At 34.0% G+C, this 11,770-nt stretch overlaps 2 protein-coding genes across 2 annotated transcripts; one reads left to right on the forward strand and one right to left on the reverse strand.

The window, feature by feature from the left end:
• The first annotated feature begins 3,509 nt into the window (after positions 1-3,509).
• Positions 3,510-6,179, forward strand: LOC129889422 (benzaldehyde dehydrogenase, mitochondrial-like). The gene is made up of 11 exons (XM_055964711.1): positions 3,510-3,603; positions 3,768-3,908; positions 4,005-4,147; positions 4,234-4,387; positions 4,490-4,719; positions 4,805-4,894; positions 4,986-5,159; positions 5,248-5,385; positions 5,521-5,658; positions 5,751-5,812; positions 5,899-6,179. Exons 1-11 carry the CDS (start codon positions 3,534-3,536, stop codon positions 6,170-6,172), a joined length of 1,614 nt encoding a protein of 537 aa, XP_055820686.1. The 5' UTR covers positions 3,510-3,533; the 3' UTR covers positions 6,173-6,179.
• Positions 6,180-6,278: 99 nt separating this feature from the next.
• On the reverse strand, positions 6,279-11,205 carry LOC129889421 (GTP-binding protein At2g22870). Its single transcript, XM_055964710.1, has 4 exons — positions 10,613-11,205; positions 8,667-8,736; positions 7,324-7,486; positions 6,279-6,921 (listed from the first exon to the last, which is right to left on the reverse strand). Exons 1-4 carry the CDS (start codon positions 11,118-11,120, stop codon positions 6,703-6,705), a joined length of 960 nt encoding a protein of 319 aa, XP_055820685.1. The 5' UTR covers positions 11,121-11,205; the 3' UTR covers positions 6,279-6,702.
• Between the last annotated feature and the right edge of the window lie 565 nt (positions 11,206-11,770).

The raw sequence follows: 11,770 nt of genomic DNA on the forward strand, positions 1-11,770 counted from the left end.
AAAAAAGGAGAAAAGAAAGTCAAAAAGTGAGAGAGAGAAAAAGATATTTCTATAAGATAAAAATATATATTAAAAAATGATATATTTTTAATCAATAATTGGTGCGTGGTTACTAGGTTCAAATGATTCACAAGTTATTAGGACTTTCTAAAATTCAATTTCAGTAACAATAACAATATATTTGATATAATTCACAAATGAAATTTGAAAGAATAAAGTATTGCATGCAGATTTTATCTTTTTTATTTTAATAAATAAAAAGACTGTTTTTAATAAATTCTAATTAAATTCAAGAAAAATAAATACACAATATTTATAAAAACATAAGTAAAGCATTACATTAATAATCTGTTTGTTAATTTATAACTTGTGACCAACTACATTCTATGAGGCTTATATAAGGAAACAGAAGATGAATATGTTGATGTACTTTCTTTTAGTAAAGTTGCTGTCATGTGACCAAGAGGTTACGGGTTCAAGTCTTGAAAATAGCCTCTGGCAGAAATGCAAGATAAGGCTGCGTATAATAGACCTTTGTGGTCGGGCCCTTTTCCGAATCCTGCGCATAGCGGGAAGCTTTAGTGCACCGAGCTGTCCTTTTACTTTCTTCTAGTTATAGCATTAGTTGGTCATCGCAGTTCGAATGATTAAACCTCCTCTTTCTTCCTCTTCCAAGGTATTATATTATTTATTATTTTATCTATTACTTCTTAATGATATCGTTAATGTAGGCCACGTGTAAAAAGAAAATATGAGAGTTCAATTTTTTTTGTTATTTATTCAGAAAATAATATTAAATCTAAAGTATTTACATTTATCAATCGTCCTTCAATTTTATTTATATTTCAGTTTAATATTTTTGAATTATTCTAAAGGTAAACATAAACAAAAATTATAAACATATACATGTTGATGAAGAGAAAAAAAGCATATACATGTCGAAACAGTAAAAAAATTCTTGAAGGATTATTAACAAAACGATTCAGACTTTTACAGTTAAAAAGAATTTATCTTAGATTTTAAAATATTATTTAATGGAAAGATACATTAATGAATAGACTAAAAAAATATTTTTTGTAGGAGTACTAAGAATATGATCCTAGCCTCTCATTTTTAAAAACTCGGGTATTTAAAAGGGAAAACTACACAAAATAGACCTTTTAAATAAATTATTTACCACTTCATATCCCTTCCCTAAATAATTCCTTTTATACCCCTTCGGCCAAACTAATTACCTCTGTACCTTCTTTAATTATTTTTAAATTCGTGCGCTAACGTCGTGCTGACTACATGATATATATAGGGTATCATATACCGATGGAGTATCACATATGATTAAATTCAGTTCTATATGATACCGATATGGTATCAACATACCGACGGAGTATCACAAAGAATATATTTACTAATTAGTTTAATAAATAAGATTGTGATTTTAATAATTTTTTCTTAATTGTTTTATTTTTATTTCTGAAAAAAAGAGTTCAATCCTATATGATACCGATAAGGTATCAATATATTGTTATGGTATCAATGAGGATTTTAAAAGTTTTTCATTAAGGATTATCAATAACATTATAATATACGAGTATACTGTGATAGTATCATTCATGTAATATCGAATGACCTAGGAAAACCTTTATGATACCATCACAGTATATATATATATATATACTATGATGGTATCATTCAACATTTGTATGAAACGATCCATAATGATACCATGCTAGTATATGATGATTTTCATGGAGATATAGCTGAATGATTGAAGTAAACATCAATGATACCATGACAATATATAAATATACTGTGGTGGTATCATTAAGGACTGAAGCAGCCTTAATAATACCATGTCGATATACTGATACTGCGACAGTATCTTGCTCGCGAATCTCATGTCTTGGAGGGTATGAATTATAAAAAAATATTTAATTATAATTATTTTGCTTTTATGGAGCATGAACATAATTTTTTCTATTTAAAATCGAAAGCGGGTCATTTGATTATAAACTTGACTCATGTTTCTTTCGCTAAAGTTAAGGATGACTTTATATAATTCCAAATTTATAATACCAAAAACACATCCCGGCACCATAGCTGTCACTGCATTATATTATAGCCAGCGATATACATGTATACCAAAAGAATAAACAGAGATTAAATTTTGTGTCAAAATAGAGTTTCTTGTATGAACTAAAAAAAAAAGAATTAGCTGCTTACAAATTTCATAGCTATCTTATATTCTTCCCCTTATTTCATGGGGCTCTTTTTTTTTTAGTATGTTCTAAAAGGAGTTTTTCATTTATTGTTAATGAAATAATTTATAATTAAATAAATATTTAAGAATTATTTTAGATTATAAATTCTAAAAGTTTTTTTAAAAAAATATTATGTCAACTCAAATAGTATCATGTAAAATGAAAAGAGAAAGTATTATTTTAATCCTTAGATCTAATTTCACATGGTTGATAACGTTGCACAGAGATATTGTCACCAGCAGAGCCTTCAACAGCTTCATCATCTGTGGTGATACGTTGACAAAGATCTGTAATCTGATATGAAAAAATAATACACCATTCGTTTTAAAAAAAAAGGCCTAGTTTGATTTGTCTCGAAATTTAAAAAAAAAAGATTTTTTTATATTGTGGTCGTAAATTAAAGTTATGTCACATGTATCAAAATATCCTTTAATCTTATGGTAACGTGGATTAAAATTTTAACAAAAAAAGGGATCATTCTCTTTGGAACAAATTAAAAAGAAAAGAAGGACATTTTTTTTTGAAACGAAGGAGATATGAAAAAATAATAAAAAGGAAAAAAAAAGCATATCTTCGCTGATTTCCTAGGAAGATTATTGATAGTATCGATTAGTCTAATGATAATCTAATTTTAAGGAATTACAAGTTAAAGGAGAGACTACAAATTACTTAACTACTTTACTGATAAAACTTTATTTAAAAGTCTCACATCCTTGATTTATTACTTTTTCTCTATTAATTTATGTGATATATTTTTTTTTTAATCTGTTTCAAAGTGAACGTCGTTTTTTTATAATTTAAAATAATTTAACTTAAAAGTTCTTTCTTTACTTTTAATGAAATGATTTATAACAACGCAAATTGTTATTTTAGACCACAAATTTTAATTTTTTTAATTTTTTTTACTTTTTAAATTTTGTGTCAAGTCAAATATATCAAATAAATTGGGACGAAAAGAGTATTAATCTAGCATTAGTTCAACCACTCACACTAGTATATATATGTTATTAACAACAACATATTCAATATAGTCTTACAAGTGACAGTTGAAAAAAATAGAGTATTGTACACAAATCTTACCCTTACTTTGACGATATAAAAATTATTTTTGATAGACCTCGGCTCAAAATAGATGTCTCAATTGATTCAATTTGTTTGTTGGCTATTGTGACCAACTGCCTTGTATGACGCTTATATAAAGAAACACATCATGAGTATAACAATGAAATTTCTTCGTAGTTACTAGTTATAGTTGGGGACTGTCATTAGCTAGTCATGGCAGTTCGAATGATAACATCTTGTCTTTCTCGCTCGTTATCCTCCTCTTTTGCTCTCCTATTCCAAGGTATTATATATGTATGAAAGTTTGTTTGTTTTTTTGTCTGTTTGGTGATTACCAGTATGCATGGAATGTTCAATGACGCTTCTGAATTGGGTCGGCCCATATTGACAGCTCTAATTGTAACAACCGTTGTTAACATTTTGAGTGAATTATTTTGTTTTGTTCAGGAAGAAACTCACGTGTGGCCACAACAGCAGCTCTTCGATACACCACAGCAGCTTCTATTGCTCAGGACCCTATCAAACCTAGTGTCAGTGTAGAGTATACTAAACTTTTTATCAATGGACAATTTGTTGATTCTACATCAGGTTAATTGTTGTTATCCCAATATTTATTTCTATATAATTTTGACAATGTAATGTACGACTGAGTTTTGTGCAACATATATATATATATATATATAGGTAAAACATTTCCAACGCTTGACCCCAGAACAGGAGAGGTGATTGCACATGTTGCTGAGGGTGATGTAGAAGATATTAATCGAGCAGTAATTGCTGCTCGTAACGCTTTTGATGAAGGACCGTGGCCTAAAATGAGTGCTTATGTATGTATTCACTTCTTCTCTCAGTCTGTTACAATATGCTTCGATAAATATTAATGTTTACACCTAACTAATTCTTCTTAATTCAGGAAAGATCAAAGATATTGTTGCGCATTGCTGATTTGATTGAAAAACATAACGATGGAATTGCAACACTTGAGACTTGGGACAGTGGGAAGCTATATCAACAAGTTGCTACCATTGAAATACCAATGATTGTACGTGTACTGCGTTATTATGCTGGTAAGCTAGCAAAACGAGTGTCATGATCTTATTATATGTATACATTTAGAAATAAACTATTAGCAAATATCAGGCTCTAAGGTTAATTTGTTCTGCCCGCAGGTTGGGCAGATAAAATTCATGGTTTGACTGTTCCTGCTGATGGACCATATCATGTTCAGACTTTCCATGAGCCAATTGGGGTTGTTGGTCAGATTATCCCATGGAACTTTCCTCTTCTAATGTTTGCTTGGAAGATTGGACCTGCTTTAGCTTGTGGCAATACTATTGTGTTAAAGACAGCGGAGCAGACCCCCTTATCTGCTCTCTATGTATCGAAACTATTGCAGGAGGTGTAGTAATAGTAGCACCAAACTTTCTTCTTATATGGGAGTTTGGTTTGATCACCAACTAACCAATTTTTCTTCTCTGGAACAGGCTGGCCTACCTGAAGGTGTTTTGAATGTCATTTCTGGTTATGGTCCTACAGCTGGTGCTGCTCTTTGTAGTCATATGGATGTAGACAAGGTAAAGATCTCCGAAATTAGTTCCTACCACGTCAAGTATGGCCATATCTGCGTGCACTTGTATATTGATTTGCTTTTGTTTTATACTGCAGCTTGCTTTTACTGGATCAACAGATACAGCAAAAACTATAATGTCATTGGCTGCTAGCAGCAATCTTAAACCTGTCACTTTGGAACTTGGAGGGAAATCCCCTTTCATTGTTTGTGAGGATGCTGATGTTGATCAAGCTGTTGAGCTAGCTCACTTTGCTTTGTTCTTTAATCAGGTATTTCCTCTAGCTCTCAGTACTTCTGCATAGGATGCAATTTGTTAGGTTCATAAATGACATAACATCCATCAACTCTAATGTGAAGGGACAATGTTGTTGTGCTGGATCTCGGACATTTGTTCACGAGAGTATTTATGATGAATTTGTTGAAAAAGCCAAGGCACGTGCATTGAAACGCACAGTTGGTGATCCATTTAAATCAGGCAATGAACAAGGTCCTCAGGTATTAATAAGTTTATGTTATTTGTATCATTGTGTCTCAATATTGTTTGCAAAAATTTGGAGGGATTACATTTTTCTCTCTGTAGAAATTGTTTCTCCTTTGCATACTAATCAAATCAGTTTCATGACACACCAGATTGATTCAGAACAATTTGAAAAGGTGCTGAAGTATATTAGATCTGGAATTGAAAGTGGAGCTACACTTGAAACTGGAGGTGATACACTCGGTACACAGGGCTACTATATTAAACCCACGGTTTTCTCCAACGTTGAGGTAGAGATACTGCTTCACTTTCTTAAAAGATAACTGATTACCAGCATCAAGAACTTCATTTACTATCATTGTGTATACATTGTTAAATTCAGGACGATATGCTGATTGCAACGGATGAGATCTTTGGTCCAGTGCAGTCAATCTTGAAATATAAGTAAGTATGAGACAATCTAATGGTACAGTATATCATTTCCCCTAAAGAGTCGAACAATTTTCATCATTTTAATTTCCTCATTACAGGGATCTTGATGAAGTGATACGAAGAGCTAATGCCACCAAATATGGTCTAGCTGCTGGAGTTTTTACGAAGAACATAGACGCAGCAAACACATTGATGCGAGGATTGAGAGTTGGAACCATATGGATTAACTGCTTTGATATCTTTGATGCTGCAATTCCTTTTGGTGGCTATAAGATGAGTGGGCAGGGAAGAGAAAAGGGAGTATACAGTCTGAATCAATACTTGCAAGTGAAGGCTGTTGTCGCCTCATTGAAGAATCCAGCTTGGATTTAGTCAGAATCATCCATATGCTGTTCTGTATCATGTTTATGGTTATGAGTTTACTTTTGCTTGCTTTGAAAATTCTGTCATGTTTGGTGATGTGCAAATTAAACAGCAATTGTTGAAATATTTCTTATGTTGACAATGCATTTCTATCAATCCATTTCTTCAGCAAATCATACGTTACAATTACATAGATCAAAGAGAGAGCTATGTGTATATACACGAGACAACCTGTTGCCTGGACATTCTCTGCTCCTATTCAATCTAGTGACAGACGCTCTGACTAGGTAAATGTAAAGAAGGATAACTAGTTCTAAGAAAGTATAACAATAACAAGAATTGCTTAAGGCAGTCACCACAAGGCTCTTTTGTTCCAACAACTCAGGCTTCCAAGGCACCCGATTCTTCATGATGCCAATTTGCAGGCACATCCTTGTGCTTAACCATCACTTTGGATTCTTCCATAAACACTCACCAACACGGGTTAATAAAAGATGTTGGACCAAATTCAGTCACAGCATAAAGTATATGATGCCAACTCAATGCTTGAGCCAATAGTTTCGCAGCTGAGACATGTGCAACAGTATCTCATCTCGGCCTTGGTTGGTGACACTACTGGTCATAATCCAAGGTGGTGCGGTTTGGAAGAACTTCTGTATCAACTCAAGAAAATCCTGCAAGTTCTCTTCAGGCCTTTTTCCTCCATTCTTCTTCTTTTTCCGCTTATCACACTTGGTGAAAACTATTGTCATTGGGATCTGAAACAGTGCACCCACAAAACTTAGAAAAGTGTCTTCATAAATAAACAGAAAAGCATCAATAATTTTTATAAAAAACAAATTGGTCAGGCATATCGAATATCGATTGCTTAGGTGGGGGCAAAATGATATCCAAAGTAGTAAGTGTGGGGGCGGAGGGGGTACTCCCTTTTTCTCTAATATTAAGTGTAATAAGGAATATCTTGGAATAGGGAGTATAAAAATAACACTTCACAGAATCACGCAGCTAGCAAATACAGGAGAAGGAACAACTTAAAGAATAGGGGAGAGAAATCAGCACTTGAAATGATGAGTAGATAGCAAAAGGAGGCCTCCTATTCACATGATGTGATCTTACAACTTTGTGTTTATTAAAATCAGAATGGACTTAGAATGAATCACCTTATTCTCTCCCAGCCAACTTGCATAGTTAAGATCAATCTTTTTTACAGGAATGCTAGCATCTATGAGGAGGAAGACTGAGACAAGGGTTGGCCGGTTAATGAAATAATCTTTGGTGAACTTAGCCCAATCTGTTCGTACTTCATGTGGTGCAGCTGCATACCTTCACCAAATAACAGAAACTCAGCATTTAATCTTGAGCATGCAAGTACTGTTAACAATGACAATCGTAGATGATGCTGGCACGCAAAAAACATACACGTTGACGATGTCAACTTGAGGCATGAAAAGGAGCAAGATTATTCTAATGTATGTTTGAGAGTGATAAGAGAGGGAAATTCGCAAAATGTGATTGAGAGACAGAGTTTGTACAGAAGTTGATAGCCATAAAGATAGACAACAACATAAAGAGTCTTGCAGCAGCGCACAATAATCTAAATGTGCAAGAAAGGCCTAGCTCTTAGTGGATTTACAGGAGAGAGGAAATACAACACTCAACTGTTACATAAAGTCATTCTAAAGAACATGTCCGTAGGTGCTCAATCATTTTATGAACATCTCAGTCCATCTCTCGGACAACTTGCTCAATCTAGTAAACTCAGCTAAAAACTTGCATCAACTCCTGACAATCACAATATGATGTGTAATTGTATTCAATCCAGCACTGTAACCATATCCTTTTACCAAGACTCAATATCCACAGACACTGCACTATGCCAGGTTCTGATTCACATTTACTAAGAATCAATTTACTTTATTTTCCGAATTTTAATCCTTTACTTCTGGAATTAGATTTCAAGTTTAATAACTTCTATTTTATGTAATTAAAATTCTCCTCCTTAGGAAATAAAAAATCATCTATAATTTAGTTAACCTAGTTTGACAGACCTCGAATAACAGAGCACGGAGTTCTGACATTTCAAACTGCAACAGGTAACAATGACTAATTCACCAAAAACTTATGGAAAACAATCAGATAAGCTAATCATGAAAGTGCATCGCCAATGACGGAATGTGAGTATCACATTTTACAGTGGGTTTTTTTGTCGACAATTGTGGTGCACAGGCAGCTTGTGTGCACCTCGACTAACTTTACGGGGTACCTGCTACCAACACAGGTACCGGGTAATTATATCCACCATGGCTTGGACATATGGGTTTTTTTAATTTTTTTTTTTGTTGATAAATTGGACACATGGGATTTGAATCTGAAACCTTATGGTTTTGGAGTCACTCCATTGACCACTAGGTCACACCCTTGGGTATGCATTTTACAATAGATTTTTAGATGCTGCAGAAAGTATACAGAACTTTATTTGAACATTCTGCAGTGAACTCCATACCCGTAACCTGGTAAATCCACAAGATGCCAGCTATCGTTTATCCGGAAATGGTTGATGCATTGTGTCTTTCCTGCAATTAGACAAAATAACAGTTTACTTTTATGGTTCCTTATATCAAATCTGTAAAGAAAAAATCTTGAAAGGTAAAACATATTGGAAGCTTCATAAGTTAGTGCCGATAAGTACTGTTGATCTATCTGGTTAGAATTTAGTTTCTGGTCAAGTTCCTCAGAAAAGTTGGCTTTCCTATCTAAACAAAGACAGCACTTACAAGAATCAAAATTATAAAGAAAAAAAACAGAGGTATGTACCTTCAAAATTTCTACGATACTGAGTTACTGAGAAGTAAAACTAAGTCATTTATCACATCGTACCTTATGGAGAAAAGCTTACAACCTATACAATTTTTTCAAACAGGTAAAACCTATACAATTTCAGTGGAGTGGATAAAACTAGAGGTGGCCCATAAATAAATAAAACAAAGAGATGACACTCCAGTAATATCAAGTTTTGACTGTGGTCATTCCAGGGAACTCAATTAGAGTTGCTCAGCTCTCACAGTGGAATGACAGCTGAGGGTAATCGAAGAGGCAGAAGCATTTCAAAGGAAATTGGATGAAAGAGTGAGCATAAAATTGCTGCAACTGTATTGAGTATTTCTTCCCATACCAAGTAGAGAAGGCATGGTTATATAACCTAAGTAATTAAGGAGAGTGACATTTGCAGTAATTCTACCATACAACCTAAGCCCTTAAATCACATAGGTCTTATTAAATTATTGCAGTTTGGTGCGCGATATTAACTGGTTATGTTTTGGTTTCCTGCTCATAGGCTGCTTTATATAGTCTTTGTAAGGTCTTTGACTAGCTTGTTCAAAGTCTCCAAGCTACTATTCTTATACGAGAGCATTTGTTTTCAAGGTTAAGCAGATGTTGAAAGAACAACTTCAGAAAACCCAGTATTGCTTTCCCTTTCTCCACTCCCACAGCCCCACTTAATTCTTCTGTCTCTATAAACTAGGTCCTAGCTATAAACCGTACTTATGTTCCTCCATCTCTTCCACATCTGCAACTAAGCCAATTATTACAGCTTTTTTCTCTGTACTACAGTCTATAGCCTACTACAAGGAAAAAAATCCCAGTATTTTTCACCAAAGGATCCCTGTGCATCCCCTTTCCCTCCACTTCATCACCTTTGTCACTTAGTTAATCTAAAGCCCCCTACAAATCTACTTGGTCCTAAGTACCTGAATGTTTTATGATGAAACTATGGGTCCTCCATCAGTAGGATTAGCAAGGCAAGAGAGAAATGTAAGAATAACCTACCTAATGGACTATAATATCCAAAATAACAAAACTTACCTTCTTTTATCTTTAAATAAAGTAACAAAACTTTTTATTCATCAGGTTGGGAGTTTACATCACCAAGGAAGCAATGTGGGAAATGACCACTATTGGGTACTGGGTAGGGGTGCCAATTTCCCTGGTGGGTTGAGGTTTACTACATCAAAAGACAAAAAATAATTTGCTCCTCATTAGAATGTCTGAAAAATTCAAAGGGGAATTAACCCCTAAAACAAAGCTCCTTTCAGATGATTTAACTACTTGGATTGTTGAAAGCTACAATTGATTTGCTCATTCTTCTGTTATGCAATCCTTTCTGCTGTCTTTATTAACTTCTAGATTCACCAAAAACCTGGCTATTAAAGTAATCCACCCAAACTTTACCTTGTGAGAAGTTAACATAATGCTGAAAGCCACAGTCCACACAAACATGTAATCAATAATGAAAGGATCATAGATTTCTCTATCAAGTGAAGATCAAACAGCAATCTCTAATAAACCAAAGAGCCCTAAAAAATCACATCTTTTCTACAGTCAAGAATCACATTTTTATCAAATTTACAGCTATTCCACAAAAAACTTCAACAAAGAATATATGGAAACCTGGTTTCTTGGAAGTAAGAGCAAGCTTTTTACGCCTCACAAGCGAGTTGAGCAAAGAAGATTTGCCCACATTAGACCTCCCAACAAGAGCAAACTCAGGCAATCCATCAGAGGGACAGTCTTCAGTATTCACACTACTCTTCACAAACTCAGCTTGCTCCACTTGAGCATTCCCAGCATACTTACTAAGCACAATGTTTGACCCTTTTAAAATCCTACTACTCAAAGGCCTTGAACCAGAAGAAACATCAGTATCAGGTGGAAAAAATAGCTTTTCAACAGAAATTTCTACATGGGGTTTTTCTTGAACATCTTCAATTTCCAAATTCTTGGTTTGTAATAACTCTGGTGTTTGGAGAAGTGTGTTGGCGGCTGCTGTGACAGATGAAAAATGGGAAACTGGGGTTGTTTTGGATTTGGATAAAAGTGCAGAGGTGATGATAATCTTGGGTGTTGAGTAGAAAATGGAGAAGTGGGAATGGATCTTTGGAAGATGAGTGATAAACATCTTGTTTGGGTCTCTCACTGTCCTGCCACCATGGTCGGGTTTTGCTGTGGTTTGTAAAAGATATTTTACATGTTCTTTTTTGTGTTGGTCCTTTGGGATAAGATAATTTCATAACTTCCTTGAGATTTTAGTACAATTACAAATTGTTCCTTTTAAGTTTCACATGTGATAAAATTGAGCTTCGTTATAAATTAACTAACTTCAAGATTTTATAACAAAAATAGAGTAAGAAAATATAGAGAGAAAGAAAAAAAGTATCGTATATATGTGTTTTTCTCTTACCGAAGTTGCACAAATGAGTGCAACTTATATAGGCACACAAAACTTAAATTTTGAAGCCAATTTGTACAATTGTCCAAGTGGGTGGGTGTTACTAGGATAGGGATATCCACATTCAATACCTAACATGTCCACTTGAAAATCAACATTCAATACATAATACCCCCCTTGGATGTCTATGTATAATGTGCCTCTATAAAAACTTTATAAGAAATAATAATATACATATTTATTGTAAACATTCACAAATATTGTGCCTCGTTAAAACCTTACTAGGAAAAATCCAGTGAGAAAAAACTTAGTGAAGGAAAAAGAGTACACAACTTCTGGTAATACGCTTTGAGTGCTGCCTCATTAAAAACCCTGTCAGG

The sequence above is a fragment of the Solanum dulcamara genome, chromosome 5 (assembly GCF_947179165.1).
Source record: "Solanum dulcamara chromosome 5, daSolDulc1.2, whole genome shotgun sequence".
NCBI classification, from domain to species: domain Eukaryota; kingdom Viridiplantae; phylum Streptophyta; class Magnoliopsida; order Solanales; family Solanaceae; genus Solanum; species Solanum dulcamara.

What these genes read in the sequence shown, in the direction of transcription:
- LOC129889422 (XM_055964711.1), top strand. Translation starts at nt 3,534, where the DNA reads ATGGCAGTTCGAATGATAACATCTTGTCTTTCTCGCTCGTTATCCTCC. An exon ending in GTCATATGGATGTAGACAAG is followed by an intron (nt 4,895 to 4,985) that starts GTAAAGATCTCC and finishes TTTATACTGCAG; the next exon opens with CTTGCTTTTACTGGATCAAC. An exon ending in CGGTTTTCTCCAACGTTGAG is followed by an intron (nt 5,659 to 5,750) that starts GTAGAGATACTG and finishes TGTTAAATTCAG; the next exon opens with GACGATATGCTGATTGCAAC.
- LOC129889421 (XM_055964710.1), bottom strand. Translation starts at nt 11,120, where the DNA reads ATGTTTATCACTCATCTTCCAAAGATCCATTCCCACTTCTCCATTTTC. An exon ending in TCTTACTTCCAAGAAACCAG is followed by an intron (nt 8,737 to 10,612) that starts GTTTCCATATAT and finishes GTCTAATTGCAG; the next exon opens with GAAAGACACAATGCATCAAC. An exon ending in GTTGGCTGGGAGAGAATAAG is followed by an intron (nt 6,922 to 7,323) that starts GTGATTCATTCT and finishes GCACTGTTTCAG; the next exon opens with ATCCCAATGACAATAGTTTT.